The sequence below is a fragment of the Coenobita brevimanus genome, chromosome 4 (genome assembly GCF_032717465.1).
Source record: "Coenobita brevimanus isolate Jiangsu-jjx chromosome 4, ASM3271746v2, whole genome shotgun sequence".
Classification (NCBI taxonomy): Eukaryota; Metazoa; Arthropoda; class Malacostraca; order Decapoda; family Coenobitidae; genus Coenobita; species Coenobita brevimanus.
The window spans coordinates 34,963,277-34,981,261 of NC_136957.1; the positions used below are offsets into that span (position 1 = coordinate 34,963,277).

General features: G+C 43.3%; 1 protein-coding gene across 1 annotated transcript; it reads left to right on the forward strand.

Annotated features, from left to right (window-relative positions):
• The first annotated feature begins 3,157 nt into the window (after positions 1–3,157).
• Hpr1 (THO complex 1-like protein Hpr1) lies at positions 3,158–17,143 on the forward strand. Its single transcript, XM_080269156.1, has 14 exons — positions 3,158–3,278; positions 4,182–4,287; positions 6,416–6,608; positions 7,137–7,307; positions 7,731–7,852; positions 8,491–8,610; positions 9,313–9,452; positions 9,963–10,086; positions 10,686–10,790; positions 11,142–11,248; positions 14,498–14,647; positions 15,226–15,373; positions 16,194–16,448; positions 16,952–17,143. Exons 1-14 carry the CDS (start codon positions 3,160–3,162, stop codon positions 17,111–17,113), a joined length of 2,022 nt encoding a protein of 673 aa, XP_080125282.1. The 5' UTR covers positions 3,158–3,159; the 3' UTR covers positions 17,114–17,143.
• The last annotated feature ends 842 nt before the right edge of the window (positions 17,144–17,985 follow it).

Below are 17,985 nucleotides of genomic sequence, written 5' to 3' on the forward strand. Positions count from 1 at the left end.
AGCAAACCGACTATAATCATCGTCCTCTCTCACTCTCTCTTTTACCACCCAAAGATGAGGTAAGGTAGAACCAAACTTTCTGAATCAGCCACATGATCTGTTTGCTCGTCCTCTTTGCCCTGCTGCTCGAGGCCACTCCCGATGTCAACTTGTGCATAAGAGTCTTCAGTTGGAGCGTATCTCTCTGGAATTACCTGCCCGACGCTCTTCTCTCTCTTCAGGACCTAGCATCTTTTAAAGCAGCTCTCACCTCCCATCTCGGCGACTCCATGTTCCAGTTCCATTAGCCATTGTGATGATATTATTTCTCTCTTCCCTTGTTGCTACCTGCCCCTGTCCCCTCACGTCACTCTTCTGCAAGTAGGCCTAGTTACCTCTTACCCGCATATGGTGCACCTTCCAGCCTGTATCTTTGCTTTGCTCTTTCTTACTTATTTCCTGTTTTCTGTGGGCTGGCGCATCAGCAGTGTGTGGCTTCCGTGGGCCCTTCCTCTGTGCAGGCTCAGGGTCCGGGAAGCCCACCAGATAAGATTACCTAAACCCACTAGACCACCAGGCATAACAAAGCTCACCTATAAAAAAAATCTGAATCACCTAAACCCACATAAAGCTCACCTATAAAAAATCTGAATCACCTAAACCCACATAAAGCTCACCTATTAAAAAATTATCTGAATCACCTAAACCCACTAAACCACCAGGCATAAAAAAAAAAACTCACTTGTTAAATATGTTCTTGATCTTCTCCACTATCCCGGGTTGGTCTGCCGCGGTCTCTTTGGCCTCCTCCTCCTCCCACACCACCCAGGCCCCGCCGTGGGAGCCAGACCACACCACCACCGCCACCGCCACCACGACGCCTGCCCTGAAAAAGGATGGGGTTTAGATAGATAGACTGACTGATAGATAAATGGACAGAGGACTGATATATAAATGGTTAGATATAGACAGAAACTCGTAAATTGACAGATAGATACATACACATCTACCACCACACATACCGTCAAAAGGATAGGGTTGAGAGAGAGAAAGAGAGAGAGAGAAAGTGGGGTTTAGAGAAATACAGATAGATACAACAAATAGATAAACGTATTCCTTCCAATATAACTGATTCCACTCCTGCAACTTCTTTCCCCCCCCTTTCCTATCTTGCATTTTACGTATGAATTATTTGCCCCAACTCTGCTTATAATTCCTTTTTAACATCTCTAAGGTACTGAAGAGGGACGCCTTCACGCGGTGGCACTGATATAACCGGGCGCATCCGTTACCCGGCTACACAAACGTCCCTCAACTCCCTATCCCCCGAAAGAACGATGGTGGACTGCAGAAGGGGAACTTAAGCCTGCAGTCCACTGGGTTCACGTTCAGAAGAGCCCACAACACTTCCAGTTCTTGGTCCATTCTCTTTTTTCTCATCCCCAGCACCTCTTCCTTAGCGATTCATTTTTGGATATGGTTGGTTAATATCTCTCAGTACGTTATTTATGCAGAGTATGGCGGTATTGGAAGGTTTTATGTAACACTGAACTGAACGGTAAGGTGTAATAAGCAAAATAAAGCACTTACAAAAAGGTGTTAGGGGGTTTCTTTAACTGACAAGAATACGGAACACTGTCTTCGGTCAACGTCCCTCACGTCATCCCTTCCAGCCTCGGTTTCCAGTTCACTCATGCTTTTGTCACTTATTACAAATATGATTTTCCTCCGATACTGGACTTCATGGTTTAAACTCGAGCACACGGCCATTCAAAATATCGCTCTTCTTTAATATAAGTCCTTAAATCATAGTGTAGTGGCTTAAACTTAGAAGAATATCATTATTGTGCACTCACCTCATTGTTAACTAGATGCTGTCCTCACTAACTCAGCTAAAGGTCGAGGAAAATGAAGGGAGACACCACATCAACCCCCCTCTCCTTGCACTTAGCGCCAACTGACATGGTAACGGCAGGGTTGCCAACCCAAATTTCAAAATGTCGCTAGATTCGTCCAAAATTTGCTTGGTCGATAACTTGTAAATAAAAAGCAATATTTTCACACATTATAACTAGTGCTCAGCTTAACGTGCGTACTTACAAATTTAATTACTCAATTATAACTGCATCCTAAATTAGTCTTCAGTAAAGTTGGTGTTTCTATTGAAGGAGGCTTGTGAAATGTTTACTTATTCCCAAGTCTTGTAGTTTTATTAATTCAGAGGACCTAACTTTAAAATATCTCGCAGGTTGCACATCATGTTTTATAAATCATTCTAAATCATGCTGTACAGTATGTAGGTTCTGGTGAAAGATGCTTCCTCGTGGTGCCACCGCCGTATACAGGTAGGCCACACGAACATCCTCGCTCCTTCCTTATATGCTTTGCGGCGGAAATGGTGGGCTGTAGAAGGCAGCATCAGTCATGTTTAATCCATATTGTGTTTTGCCTATTAATTTGTAGGATTATGCCCAAATGAGACAAGCACTGCCACCATAACTTATTCGCTGGTTCGTGGAAACGTGGCGTCTGTGCTGGACCGTCTAGAAGAGCCGCAGACTAGGACAGGAACCGAGACAGAGGGGAAGCACACGTGCACACTGGCAGTCAACTCAAAATTTGTGCGTCGTCGTTCTAATCTCAGTTGGTAGAGATTTAATTATACTGTGCCTGGGTTTGGGATAATGCATGAATTTTGATACAGACGCGTATACAAAATAATGTCTCTAGCACTGTCTCTAGATTTTGGAAACAAATATCTTGAGCTAGCCAAAAGGCGCCAAATTGGCAACTCTGACGGACTGGCTTTCGGTGAAATGATAAAGCGACTCGTTTGTGGCACCCCTTCTAGAATGAATGCGTGTGTCTACATACATACATACACAGAACTACATATCCACATGTGGAAATTGTATTCATTGGGAAAATACATCAGCTTCCTCTCGGCTTTCTGAATGAGTCCAAGTCGGACCGAAATTGTTTTATCTTCACAATGACCATAACATCTTGTTTATAAAAAGTTGGTTCCTAATTGCCCACACTTTAACCACCATATTATTCACTGCTTTCTCCTAGGTTATTTTGGTGTTTATATACGGAAATATCAGTTATTTAATGTTAAAACCTCCGAGATGATCGCTTTCGACTGGAGCCGAATCCTCGAAGTAGCGAGTGTAAACAATGGCTGACTCCACGGTTAGCTTTCAACGTATTTTCTGCAAAGTTCAGTCCACCTTGTCACAGTGCCTGGAAAATGCCGACCCTGTGCCCATCACCAGCATCTTCTCCTCCAAGATCAGGTGAGATATGAGAACAGAAAGCCGTATTATTGACGTAAATGATGTTCCGAATGCCGGCCCCCTCCAACGTTGATTATCAAGAAGAAATATTAATAGGTTTTTGTTATGGGGGCAAATTATCATAATCAACATTCAGCTTTCTGTAATTAATAAGGGAATCGGGCAGTGTTATTTGTGGATGTTACACAAGCCACACCTCACAAGATTTAACCATAACTTGAAAATCACAGTGTTTATGGTCCTAACCTTAAAATCCTTTGAGCAGTCCTAAGCCAAAAAAGGGAGAAGCAAGTGGCATGCACAATTTTAGATTAATACTTTTCAACATGGGTGTACAGTAGGTATTCCAAATTTCCCATTGAAATAGATCTTTCAGAGGTTGGTTAGGATAGTTTATGTTAGAAATTTTGGTCTTATAGAACTGGGAACATCCAGCACTAGGTTTAGTGGCAGTCCTAGATAGTTAAAATCATAGGGGGTGTAGGGGCCAAACCCCCTAGTTAGGTTAAGTTAGGTTGACGAGATTCTCAGTAAACTAGCTGCTTTGAGCGGCTAGGGAGCTTCTTTAAATAACCTACCTCAAAATAGGTAAAATTATGTTTTCTGTATGTATTATGATATTTCATCCAAAATCAACCTGCAGATATCTGTGTTGCATAGTACATTGCACTAAAATTACCTTCCTTAAGAGCATGAAACTGCACAAAGACATGTGGAGTTACCTGTACCACCCCCGTGTGGTTAAGTTTTACCAGTTTTAGCTCAGGTATATTTCCATTAGTAAGGCACAGCAATTATGTACCTCATTTCATCCTTGATTAATGAAATGGGTGTCCTTTACAAATAATTAAACAGAATGGCAAGAACCAATTATATCGCTAATTCGCACATTCATTACTTCAGTGAGACAGCCAAGCACTGCATGGAGGCGGCGGTGCGGAATTATGTGACTCGCCGGCTGGTTAATGGTGCAGAGACTGACCTCAGCGCCATCACCGCCATCACAACGGTACCACAGCCACTCAGGCCATTAATACTAGAAATTCGTGTAGTTCTTTCATAATAACTTGGCCCAGATTTTTTTTTTTTTTCCTTTTGCAGGTTATTTCATGTAATTCAGTGTCAGAAAAAAATAATGCTCTGGCTCTGCATCCTTTCTGTAGCAGTTCTCATTGACTAGCATCGTATTTTAGTGCCAGTCTACTGTTACAATTCAACAGTCAAGATACAGAGATGGGAGTTGAGGCCAAGTTAAGAGTGAAATGAGTATATCACATGTTAGATTAAAATATTGCTTTATCATAACACTGGATTTTGAGAATGAAGTTTTTTTTTTTTTTTTTTTTCCAAAGATCATCATCATCTAGTATTGTAAAGGAAGTGAATTGGGTCTGTGTTTTTGTCTTTATTTTATTTTTTTTATTCTAATTAATTTTTCCAAGTTCAGATATCAGTGTCATCTAATATCGTAAGGGGAGTGAATTGGATTGAAATATTACTGTATCATAACAATAGATTTGTGTGTGTATGTGTGTATGTATGTATGTACAGTAATCACTCCAATATCCGACATAATAGAGCCATTGGTAGGTCCGGATATTGGGCCCCAGCTTATGGACTTGTACTTATGGACCCTAACTCAAAGAAACACTTATACAACTCCCTCTGGACATGCATAGCACCTATTTAAGACCCAAATCACACCAATAAGGCACATAAATGACTGAAATAAATGCAAAAGAAACATAAAATGAGGGTTTAGAAGTAGGTTCATACAATAATAAACATTCTGGTGCCTGGCTCCTGGACTGGTACTTATGGACCCTAACCTAGCCTAACTCAGAAAAACACCTTCCTATTGCACATGCATAGCTCCTAACACCCTATTCACACCAATAAAGGACATTAAAGAGTGAAATGAGGTAAGTATAGTATGGAAAAAAGTACAGTATGAAACATTCTTGTGTCCGGATAGTGGGGATGTTCGGATATTGGGCGTCCAGATATTAAAGTGATTACTGTATGTATGTACTGGGCTGAGTGAGTTCTTTGATCTCAGTGTGGGACTGAAACAGGGGTGTGTAATGTCTCCATGGCTGTTTAATATATATATGGATGGGGTTGTAAAGGAGGTACAAGGTAGGGCAGTGGATATGGGGGTGGCCCTAATGAATGAGGGTGAGATTTGGAAGTTTCCGGTGTTGCTGTTTGCTGATGATACAGTATTGTTGAGTGAAGATGAATGGGAGTTGCAAAGTTTGGTGAATGAATTTGGGACAGTGTGTAGGAGGAGGAAGCTGAAAGTTAATGTAAACAAAAGTAAAGTTATGGTGTTTGAGAGGAATGAAGTCACAGAGTGTGCAGTGAGGTTGGATGGTGAGGATATGGAGAATGTGAGTGCATTCAAGTACTTGGGTAGTGTGATGAGTAAGGGTGGAACTTTGGGGGATGAAGTACGTGAAAGGGTGCAGCAGGGAAGGAAGGCTGTTGGCACACTGAAAGCAGTGATGAGAAATAGGGAGGTGAGTATGGAAGTTAAGAAGTCACTGCATGATGGTATTGTGATCCCTACCCTGACGTATGGAAGCGAGGCGTGGACCTTGCAAGAGAGGAACAAGTCAAGAGTGAGAGCAGTGGAAATGAGTTACTTGAGAGGAGCATGTGGAGTGACGTGGAGGGACAGGTTGACGAATGAAGAAGTGAAGGAACGTTGTGGGGTAGATGTGGATGTGGTTGAAAAGATTAGGAGAAATACACTGAGGTGGTTTGGACATGTGGAGAGGATGGAGAATGAAAGACTGACTAAGAGGGTGTATGTAGGTGAGGTGGAGGGAGGGAGAGAGAGGGGTAGACCGAGGATGAGGTGGAGGGATGGAGTTGAGAGGTATATGAGGGAGGGGGGGGTGAGTTGGGGGGAGGGGAGTCAATTGGTGGGTGACAGAGTGACTTGGAGGCGTTTTGTCTGCGGCCACCCTTTGCGGGATTAGGGCGTCGGGCTATAGATAGATAGATGTACTGGGTGTGTGTATGTATGTATGTATGTACCAGGTGTGTGTGTGTGTGTGTGTGCATGTAGCTTAAATCTCATCATCAAGTATTACAAAAGAATTAAACTAAATCCATAATTTCTTCTCCAGGTAAGCATAGAGCTGGTACGCCAAGAGCTGAGCCTGCCCACCCTCCCCGTCCTCATTCTGTCCGACGCCTTTGACACGCTGACCATCGGGCAGTGCGAGCAGTTGTTTGGGTTCGTGGAGGACAATGTGGGTGTGTGGAAAGAGGAGTTGTTCTTCGCCCCGTGCAAGACCAGCGTACTGCGCATGTGTAACGGTGAGAGAGAGAGAGAGAGGTGTAATGGTAAGAGAGGGAAAGATGTGGAATGGAGAGAAAGAGAGAGATGTGTACTGATCAGAGAGAGAGAGAGTGAGAGATGTGTACTGAGCAGAGAGAGAGAGAGAGAGATGTGTAATGATCAGAGAGATGTGTAGTGGTAAGAGAGAGCGAGAGAAAGGTGTGTAATGGTAAGAGAGAGCGAGAAGAATGAATACAAGTACCGGTATGAACCTTGATATATTTTGTAACATATACCTGGTACAGTAAAGTCTTGTTATAGCTCTGCAGTGTGTTACAAAATTTCACACTGTAAATTGATAATAGGTAGCAATGGAAATTCACTAAGCAAATTATTGGTGAATTATTGTGGAGGTTAAAGTAAAATGCAGCCTAAAGAACGACAAGATATAACAAAGGTAAGATAAGATATAACAAGGAAAGGCAGTACTCTATGTAACAATTTCTTACTATACTTAAAAATCATGTTATGGTCCTATTCTCTCCCCTTCCCTTTGCCGACCCCAGACCTGCTGCGTCGCCTCTCACGCTCGCAGAACACTGTCTTCTGTGGACGGATCCTGCTCTTCCTGGCACGCTTCTTCCCATTTTCTGAGCGCTCGGGCCTCAACCTGGTGTCGGAGTTTAACCTCGAGAACGTCACCACCTTCACCAATGTAGAAAACGAGGAGGAGGAAGGTAGGTGTCGGGGGAAGATGGTGAACGGTGTGGGAGGTCAACACACACTCACGCGCACACACACACACACACACACATTCTCTCTCTCTCTCTCTCTCTCTCTCAGACGGACAGTAGCTTATGTTTTCATTCTTTTAAACCTATATCGATTACCGGCATTTATACAGTAGCATTTGTTTTGATTGTTACAAACCTCTATCAGATATGTTTATGTGAAGCTACAGAACCTGGTGAATGTTTTTGACATATTAGGTAGAGCCAGGATTCCAGGGGCTTGAATGATGAGTGAATGGAAGCGTGGCGTATTGGATTGGGCAAATTTGGGTTGTCTGGACATTGCTACTCCTCACCCTGCCTTAGGATGAGAAGGTCCGGATGATGATGATGATGATGATGATAAATTTGTTGCAGAATTGGTCCGAGACAACCCCGACGGCACCCCTCGATTGGACTACACCCTCTACACAAAGTTCTGGTCGCTGCAAGACTTCTTCCGCAACCCCATACAGTGTTTCCAGAAGGCCCCGTGGAAGGTCTTCACCCTGGTTAGTTCAGAGGAGTCTTCAGGCAGAGTTCTGTGTGTGTGTGTGTGTGTGTGTGTGTGTGTGTGTAATTCACTGGGTCGGTCAGGATCACTTGATGGTCATGTTCGACAGCTTTTACCCTCCTGGAAGGGAGCTGAGAGCTCATATAGTCTGATCCAAGGACAAGGCTGTGACCTTCACACACAAACACACACACACACACACACACACACATCCCCTTGCTCAAGGGGGACAGTAACCAGCCACTTCGTCAGTGAAACTTTTTGCAACCAGAGCGAGGAGCAAACTTCCGTCTACCAGATGGCAAGCAGGAACGTTACCACTGAGCCAGTGAGCGGTGTGTGTGTGTGTGTGTGTGTGTGTGTGTGTGTGTGTGTGTGTGTGCAAGTTCATCTGAGTGTGAAAATGAATGAGAGAGAGAGAGAGGCAGATTAGAGCTTGAATTCTTTATTTTCTTTACCATTTTCGGGTACACAGAACCTGAAACATTAAGAGAAAATTAGGACTCGAAACTCTAAACTGTATCTTTCTCTCCCACCCAACATTCCCATTAGTCACCATGTAATTAGTCACTGTAATAATAATAATAATAATAACAATAATAATAATAATAATAATAATTGTCTTCATCTCCACAGTACTGCAGTGACGTGTTGGAGGCCTTCAAGAGCTTCAAGCTGGATAACGTACAGGGCAGCTCCGGACCCCCCCTGACACGCTCCCTCTCCCAGCCCTCCGCCACACCCGACACACTCCAGGTAAACACACACACACACACACCATGCTAAGCTTTCTCTCTCTCTCTTTCTCTCTCAGTATTTTTGTCTTGCAAGTTCCTCTGTAAATGTCTTTTTATTTTTATTAATTAAATGAGTTTTTGAGCACCCAGAAATTTAAATAATATATAAATCTGTATGCCTTATGGATAATGAGAGCTGTGTGTACTTTTTTTTGGGGGGAGGGGGGGCTAATTTAAAAAAAGTGCTATACTTGAAATGTGCTTAAAAATAAAAAGTGCTATTTTTGAAGTGTGCTAACTCATTTATTTTGGTTTCAGGCAGACTAATACTTCACCAAATATATATCTGACCAACCATTCCCACTCATTTCCCTCTCACTTATTCCCCACATATTTTCCACTCACTTATTTCCCACTCACTCATTTCCCACTCACTTATCTCCCACTCATTTATTTCCCACTCACTTATCTCCCACTCATTTTCCCGCCTGGCTGACCAGTACTTCACCAGATACCTAACCAACCATTCCCACCCATTTATTTCCCACTCATCTATTTTTCACTCACTCATTTTCCTATCACTTATCACCCACTCGCATATCTCCCACTCACTTATCTCCCATTCATTTACTTCCCACTCACTTAACTCCCACTCATTTATTTCCCTCTCAACTCCCACTCATTTCCCACTGACTTATTTCCCACTCGTTTACCCCCCCAGGCTGACCAGTACTTCGCCAAATACCTCACCAACCAGAAGCTGCTGGACCTGCAGTTCTCCGACGCCAACTTCCGCCGCTACGTCCTGCTGCAGATCCTCATCCTCATGCAGTACCTCACGTCCAACATCAAATTTAAGCAGTCAGTGGTTTGGCCATTTGTGTCTGTGTGTGTGTATGTGTATATATATTTTGCTAACACTCTGAAAATCAAGACTCTGACAAATTTAAGCAGTCAGTGGTTTGGCTGTTTGTGTGTGTGTGTGTGTGTGTGTGTGTCTGTATTTCACCAACAGTAAAAAAAAATCCAGGCTTTCAAAATCTCCACTTTCCAAACTCTATTTTCTAGGTGAAATGAGGAGGAGAAAGGCAAGGATGATAATGATGATGATGATGTGGAAGAGGCAGAGAACAGTGATGATGATGACAGTGAAGATAGCAGTAATGATGATGATGAGGAGGAGGAGAAGCAGGAGGAGGATAGTAATAATGATGATGATGAGGAGGAGGAGGAGAAAAATAATGATGATAATGATGAAGATAGTAATATTAATGATGATGAAGATAGTAATAATAATGATGAGGAGGAGGAGCAGGAGGCGGAGAACGATGATGATGATGATGAACACTGAGCCCATTTGCACACCGACAGAGAGAGTTTAACAGAGGAGCAGTCCTTGTGGGTGGCCAAGACTGAGTTGCTTGTGTACACGCTGTTGGAAGAAACACCCCCCGACGGACACAAGTTTTTGGCCACCGTGAAGCACATCCTGAAGGTGAGAGAGAGAGAGAGGAAGAGAAAGAGAGACAGACAGGGAGGGAGAGAAAGAGAGATGGACAGGGAGGGAGAGAAAGAGAGACAGACAGGGAGGGAGAGAAAGAGAAAGAGAGAGAGACAGGGAGGGAGAGAGAGACATACTGTTTTGTCTGTGTAATTTTTGTCATAACATTTATCTTGTGTTATTTAAGGGGAGAGAGAGAGAGAAAGAGAGACAGACAGGGAGGGAGAGAGAGACATGCTATTTTGTCTGTCTATAATTTTTGTCATAACATTTATCTTGTGTTACCTAAGGGGAGAGACAGACAGACAGACAGACAGAGACAGAGAGAAAGAGAGAGAGACTGAAAGAGAGAGACAGACAGACAGATGTGCTATTTTGTCTTTCTGTAATGTTTGTCATGTTATATATCTGTTGTCATTCCGTAGCACTTCTTCATGACTAGCATCCTATTTTGGCGTCAGCATTCAAGGTGGAGGGAAGGTTTTGAAACAGTAACACATGGCTAGAGAGATAGAGAGAGGGGGGGGTGAGAGAGCGAGAGAGAATTTGTGCCTTGTTGTTTTTCCGTTTATAATACTGGGTTTTGTTGTCAGCGTGAGGAGATGTGGAGCGGGTGGAAGAACGACGGATGTCCGGAATTCAAGAAGCCGGAGAGTGCGGAGAAGAGCAAGGCACGTCAGAACGGCAAGGGAGAGGAGGTGAGTGTGTGGGTGTGGGGTGTGTTGGGGGTGTTTGTAGTGTTTGTGGGGGTCTGATGGGCTGTTTTTATTAATACAGAGCAGTCATAACAGCAAACTATAGCATGGTCTTCATCATCATCATCATCATCATCATCATTATTATCATCATCATCATCATCATCATCATCATCCAAACCTCCTCTATTATTATTATTAGTATCAGTATTATTCCTATCATTATTATTATTCGTATCATGGACTTAATAACAAACAGAAAAAGCATAAAAAAGAGTAAATTATAGAGGCAAATACCTCCTACAAATTCAATAACTATATCACCTTGAACCTCTCTTGTCTCCCACCCCACAGAAGGAGGAGGGAGAGAATCGAGGGGGGCCGCGTCGACAGAGGCTGAAGCGGCGAGTGAGCGACTTGGTGCGAGAGGCGGACAGTCGTGGGAAATACTCGATGGGCAAGTGAGTGTTGGAAATGTTGGCAATTACGTTGGTGGTTGTGTGTTGGAGAGAGAGAGAGATGTTTGTGGTTGAGAGAGAGAGAGATGTTTGTGGTTGAGAGAGAGAGAGATGTGTGTTGTTGAGAGAGAGAGAGAGAGATGTTTGTGGTTGAGAGAGAGAGAGAGAGGTGTGTTGTTGAGAGAGAGAGAGAGAGATGTGTGTGTTGAGGGAAAGTTATTGAGATGTGTGTTGTTGAGAGAGAGAGAGAGAGAGGGGTGTTGTTGAGATAGATAGAGAGAGAGAGAGAGAGAGAGAGAGGGGGGTGTTGTTGAAGGAGAGATAGGGAGATGTGTGTTGTTGAGAGAGAGAAAGAGATGTGTGTGGTTGAGAGAAAGAGAGATGTGTGTGGCTGAGAGAGAGATGTGTGTGGCTGAGAGAGAGAGAGATGTGTGTGGCTGAGAGAGAGAGAGATGTGTGTGGTTGAGAGAGAGAGAGAGAGATGTGTGTGGTTGAGAGAGAGAGAGAGATATGTGTGGTTGAGAGAGAGAGAGAGAGATGTGTGTGGCTGAGAGAGAGAGAGATGTGTGTGGCTGAGAGAGAGAGAGATGTGTGTGGTTGAGAGAGAGAGAGATGTGTGTGGCTGAGAGAGAGAGAGATGTGTGTGGTTGAGAGAGAGAGAGAGATGTGTGTGGCTGAGAGAGAGAGAGATGTGTGTGGTTGAGAGAGAAAGAGATGTGTGTTGTTTAGAGAGAGAAAGAGGTGTGTTGTTTAGAGAGAGAAAGAGGTGTGTTGTTTAGAGAGAGAAAGAGGTGTGTTGTTTAGAGAGAGAAAGAGGTGTGTTGTTTAGAGAGAGAAAGAGGTGTGTTGTTTAGAGAGAGAAAGAGGTGTGTTGTTTAGAGAGAGAAAGAGGTGTGTTGTTTAGAGAGAGAAAGAGGTGTGTTGTTTAGAGAGAGAAAGAGGTGTGTTGTTTAGAGAGAGAAAGAGGTGTGTTGTTTAGAGAGAGAAAGAGGTGTGTTGTTTAGAGAGAGAAAGAGGTGTGTTGTTTAGAGAGAGAAAGAGGTGTGTTGTTTAGAGAGAGAAAGAGGTGTGTTGTTTAGAGAGAGAAAGAGGTGTGTTGTTTAGAGAGAGAAAGAGGTGTGTTGTTTAGAGAGAGAAAGAGGTGTGTTGTTTAGAGAGAGAAAGAGGTGTGTTGTTTAGAGAGAGAAAGAGGTGTGTTGTTTAGAGAGAGAAAGAGGTGTGTTGTTTAGAGAGAGAAAGAGGTGTGTTGTTTAGAGAGAGAAAGAGGTGTGTTGTTTAGAGAGAGAAAGAGGTGTGTTGTTTAGAGAGAGAAAGAGGTGTGTTGTTTAGAGAGAGAAAGAGGTGTGTTGTTTAGAGAGAGAAAGAGGTGTGTTGTTTAGAGAGAGAAAGAGGTGTGTTGTTTAGAGAGAGAAAGAGGTGTGTTGTTTAGAGAGAGAAAGAGGTGTGTTGTTTAGAGAGAGAAAGAGGTGTGTTGTTTAGAGAGAGAAAGAGGTGTGTTGTTTAGAGAGAGAAAGAGGTGTGTTGTTTAGAGAGAGAAAGAGGTGTGTTGTTTAGAGAGAGAAAGAGGTGTGTTGTTTAGAGAGAGAAAGAGGTGTGTTGTTTAGAGAGAGAAAGAGGTGTGTTGTTTAGAGAGAGAAAGAGGTGTGTTGTTTAGAGAGAGAAAGAGGTGTGTTGTTTAGAGAGAGAAAGAGGTGTGTTGTTTAGAGAGAGAAAGAGGTGTGTTGTTTAGAGAGAGAAAGAGGTGTGTTGTTTAGAGAGAGAAAGAGGTGTGTTGTTTAGAGAGAGAAAGAGGTGTGTTGTTTAGAGAGAGAAAGAGGTGTGTTGTTTAGAGAGAGAAAGAGGTGTGTTGTTTAGAGAGAGAAAGAGGTGTGTTGTTTAGAGAGAGAAAGAGGTGTGTTGTTTAGAGAGAGAAAGAGGTGTGTTGTTTAGAGAGAGAAAGAGGTGTGTTGTTTAGAGAGAGAAAGAGGTGTGTTGTTTAGAGAGAGAAAGAGGTGTGTTGTTTAGAGAGAGAAAGAGGTGTGTTGTTTAGAGAGAGAAAGAGGTGTGTTGTTTAGAGAGAGAAAGAGGTGTGTTGTTTAGAGAGAGAAAGAGGTGTGTTGTTTAGAGAGAGAAAGAGGTGTGTTGTTTAGAGAGAGAAAGAGGTGTGTTGTTTAGAGAGAGAAAGAGGTGTGTTGTTTAGAGAGAGAAAGAGGTGTGTTGTTTAGAGAGAGAAAGAGGTGTGTTGTTTAGAGAGAGAAAGAGGTGTGTTGTTTAGAGAGAGAAAGAGGTGTGTTGTTTAGAGAGAGAAAGAGGTGTGTTGTTTAGAGAGAGAAAGAGGTGTGTTGTTTAGAGAGAGAAAGAGGTGTGTTGTTTAGAGAGAGAAAGAGGTGTGTTGTTTAGAGAGAGAAAGAGGTGTGTTGTTTAGAGAGAGAAAGAGGTGTGTTGTTTAGAGAGAGAAAGAGGTGTGTTGTTTAGAGAGAGAAAGAGGTGTGTTGTTTAGAGAGAGAAAGAGGTGTGTTGTTTAGAGAGAGAAAGAGGTGTGTTGTTTAGAGAGAGAAAGAGGTGTGTTGTTTAGAGAGAGAAAGAGGTGTGTTGTTTAGAGAGAGAAAGAGGTGTGTTGTTTAGAGAGAGAAAGAGGTGTGTTGTTTAGAGAGAGAAAGAGGTGTGTTGTTTAGAGAGAGAAAGAGGTGTGTTGTTTAGAGAGAGAAAGAGGTGTGTGTTTTTATTGGTAGTTGTGTATTTGAGAGAGAGAGAGAGAGAGAGAGAGAGGAGACATGTACTATTTTGTCTTTCCCTAATTTTTATAACACATTTGATTTTCTTCCTCTTGTTATATTTAAGGGGGGTGAGAGAGAGAAAGGGAGAGAGAGAGTATGCATTTGTCTGTGAGGGAAGAGAGAGAGAGAGAGAGGGAGAGACAGAGAGAGAGAGAGAGAAACAGGGAGAGTGAGTGACTGAGAGAGCATTAACACAATCCAACTCCCTCATCCTTTAAACTCCAATTCAAAATGCCAAAAGGAAAGTAAAACACACACAGTCGTATGCATGTGTCTGTAGGGGAAAAGAGTGAGTGAGTGAGTGAGTGAGTGAGAGAGAGAGAGAGTGAGTGAGTGAGAGAGAGAGAGTGAGTGAGTGAGTGAGTAAGAGAGAGAGAGAGAGAGAGAGAGCATTAACACAAACCAACTCCCTCATCCCTTATACTTCAATTTAAATAAGCCAAAAGGAAATTAAAACACATATATCCACACTTTCCCCCGCCCATCCCGCTCGCAGCGCCGAGATGACCCGCCTTTGGAACATCCACCCGGACAACCTCGAGGCCTGCAAGATGAGCGGCCGAGATTTTGTGCCCTCCCTCGAGACATACTTCTCACCGGCCATCGACCAACTCGCTGCCAAGTCCGAACTCCCAGACAACGAGAGGTGAGTGGTTGAGTAACTTAGTGGGTACCTTGCAATTTTTTTTAAAGTTCTTTTTATTTATTTATTTATTTCATCCATCCATCATCCCATCCTACATTGCCCCTTTATTATTATTGTTATTATTATTATTATTATTATTATTATGGAGGGTGAGAGACTGATGAGAAGAGTGTATGTGAGTGAGGTGGAGGGGGGGGAGAGGGAGGGGGAGGCCAAGGATGAGATGGAGGGATGGAGTGGAGAGGTATATGAGAGAGAGGGGTGTGAGTTGGGAGCAGGGCAGTGAAATGGCAGGGGATAGGGCGACGTGGAGGCGATTTGCTTGTGGCCACCCCGTACGGGATTAAGGCGTCTGGCAGTAGATAGATAGATTATTATTATTATTTTATTTATGTATTTATTTTTTTAATTGGTAAATGAGACTAACTTTGGTTGACTCCTAATGTTATGAAGCGCTACATCTCATTTCCCCACACTCGCACTCTTCGTCCTCCCCACCATATTCGCACTCTCCATCCTCCCCACCTTACTCTCCCGCTCGTTTAATACTCTCCCCTCCTCTCCCCTCCCCTCCCCAGACTGGTAAACGACAGTAACTTTGGCTGGCGTGGGCTGCGGCTGCTGGCGTGTCGTTCCCCGCACTTCTTCACCCACTCAGCCAGCCCCATCGCCACCCTCCCAGAGTACCTCACCACCATGATACGCAAGCTGGCCAAAGATCTGCCGGTTAGTCTGTGTGTCTGTTTGTGTCTGTATAACTGTCTGTGTCTCTGTATAGCTATCTCTGTGTGTCTGTTTCTGTGTGTTTGTGTGTCTGTGTCTGTTTTTCTCTGTATTTGTCTGATTGTATATCTGTCTGTGTCTGTTTCTCTTTATGTTTGTCTGTCTGTACTAGTATATCTGTGTGTGTGTGTGTGTCTGTCTGTCTGTGTTTGTCTGTCTGTATCTGCGTTTCTGTGTGTTTGTCTTTTTCTGTAGGTGTGTTTTTGTCTGTATATCGCTGTGTGTCTGTTTCTGTGTCTGTCTGTTTGTCTCTGTATAACTGTCTACAATTCTGTGTTTGTATACCACTGTCTTTCTTTCTTCATGCATTTGTCTGTATATATCAATCTGTATGTCTGTCCATATTTCTGTTCATACGGTATGCATGTTGGTTGAATGTATGAATTAATTGTTGGATGGATGAATGGATGGATGGTTGAATGAATGGATGGTTGGAGGGATGAATTTGTTATGAATGAATGGATGGATGGATGGTTGGATGTATGAAGTAATTGTTGGATGAATGGATGGGTAGATGGATTAATGGATGGATGAATTTGTTATGAATGAATGGATGAATGGGTGGTTGGATGAATGAATTTGTTATGAATGAATGGATGGATGGATGAATGGGTGGTTGGATGTATGAACTAATTGTTGGATAAATGGATGGATGGATGGATGAATGGATGGTTGGATGGATGAATGATTGAATGAAGGAAAAAACAATGTACTGTATATAAAATTCCACCCTGATAGAACGCTGACATTTTTCCCTCCACAGTCACAGCTGAGTGGAGACATCAAAGTGGAGGAGGAGGAGGAGAAGGAGGACGAGAAGGTGGTGGCGGGGCTAGCGGAGGGCGAGGTGGTGAAGGAGGAAGAGGAGATGGAGGAGGAGGGAGCGGAGGGAGGGGAGAGGAAGGAGTTGAAGGCCATTACCGTGGAGGAACAGCAAGCCCTAGCCAAGAATCTGCAAGCACTGGGGAAGGACAAGTGGAAGGTGCTGGCGAAGAAACTAGGGAATGAAGACGATGAGGTGGGTTGGATGCTCTCTCTCTCTCAGCCAAATATTGCCATCTTTCCATTCTGAATGCTGACTAGTAACAGATTAACATTGGAGTGTAGTGCTAGTCATGAAGAAGTGCTGTGTAAAGGAAGTATTGTCTTATTATGCCACTGAGTTATGTGAAAATCAGATACAGGATTTAACAGACACTAAGTTTGCTCAGTTCAATGGGCCACGCTTCCATTCACTCATCATTCAAGCCCACGGAATCCTGGCTCCATCAGATAGGCCCCCAAAAATTTCACCACATACTGTACCTTCACATAAACATATCCAATAGATACTTGAGGAAATATAAAAATAAGGTAGTAATAAAGCCTCCAATTAGCAAGGATCCATATAATAAAATTCTTTATTAATTCACCTTCAGTTGCAATAAAGATCTGGGAACTGAGTGGCTAGTGGTAAAAAAAAAATAAAGAAATTCTAAAATATATAGTGGTAATAAATCTTCCTGCCTCTTTTACCCACAGATTGAGTACATAGAGAGCAATGGGTCAAGTGACGAAGCGCGGGCAGCATACATGTTGAAGCTCTGGGTCGAGGCCGAGGGGGACGAGGCTAACCAGGAGAGCCTTATCTATACCCTTGGTGGACTCAAGATGGCGGAGGTGGCCAATGGTGTATTTACGTAAACAGCACCAAACATTATTTACCCTCGTCACATGTGGAGAGGATGGAGAGTGAGAGACTAACTAGGAGGGTGTATGTGAGATGGAGGGGGGGGAAGGAAGGGGGAGACCAAGGATAAGATGTAGGGATGAAGAGTGAGAGACTAACTAGGAGGGTGTATGTGAGTGAGGTGGGGGGGGAGAGGAAGGGGGAGACCAAGGATGAGATGGAGGGATGGAGAAGAGAGGTGTGAGTGAGGGTGGTGTAAATGGGGGGAAGGGCAACAAAATTACAGGGACAGGGTGACATGGAGGCAGTTTGTTTGTGGCCACCCCTTACGGAATTAAGGCATCTGGCAGGAGATAGGTAGATAGAAATTGTAAGTTTTCAGTTAATGTGTATATTCTATCTATTTATATATCTATCTATAGCCTGATGCCATAATCCTGTAAAGGATGGCCACAAACAAATCACCTCCATGTTGCCCTGTCCCTTGCCATTTCACTGCCCTCCCCCCAACTTACACCCTCATCTCGTATACCTCCCTTCTCCATCCCTCCATCTTATCCTTCGTCTCCCTCTTCATCTCCCTCCACCTCATTCACACACTCCTAGTCAGTCTCTCATTTCACTGGGCAATATAGTGACAATTCTACATTTCTGCTTTCCTCTTCTATATCTGGCAATCTCACCTCACAAACTAGTGGGGAATGAGGTGATTATGTTGATGATGATGATGATAATGCAGATGGTGATAATGAGGATGATGATGATGATGATGATGGTGATAATGAGGATGATGATGATGATGGTGATAAGGATGATGATGTGATGATGATTATAATGTTGATGATGATGATGTGTTAATGTGGATGATGATGGTGATGATAATGTG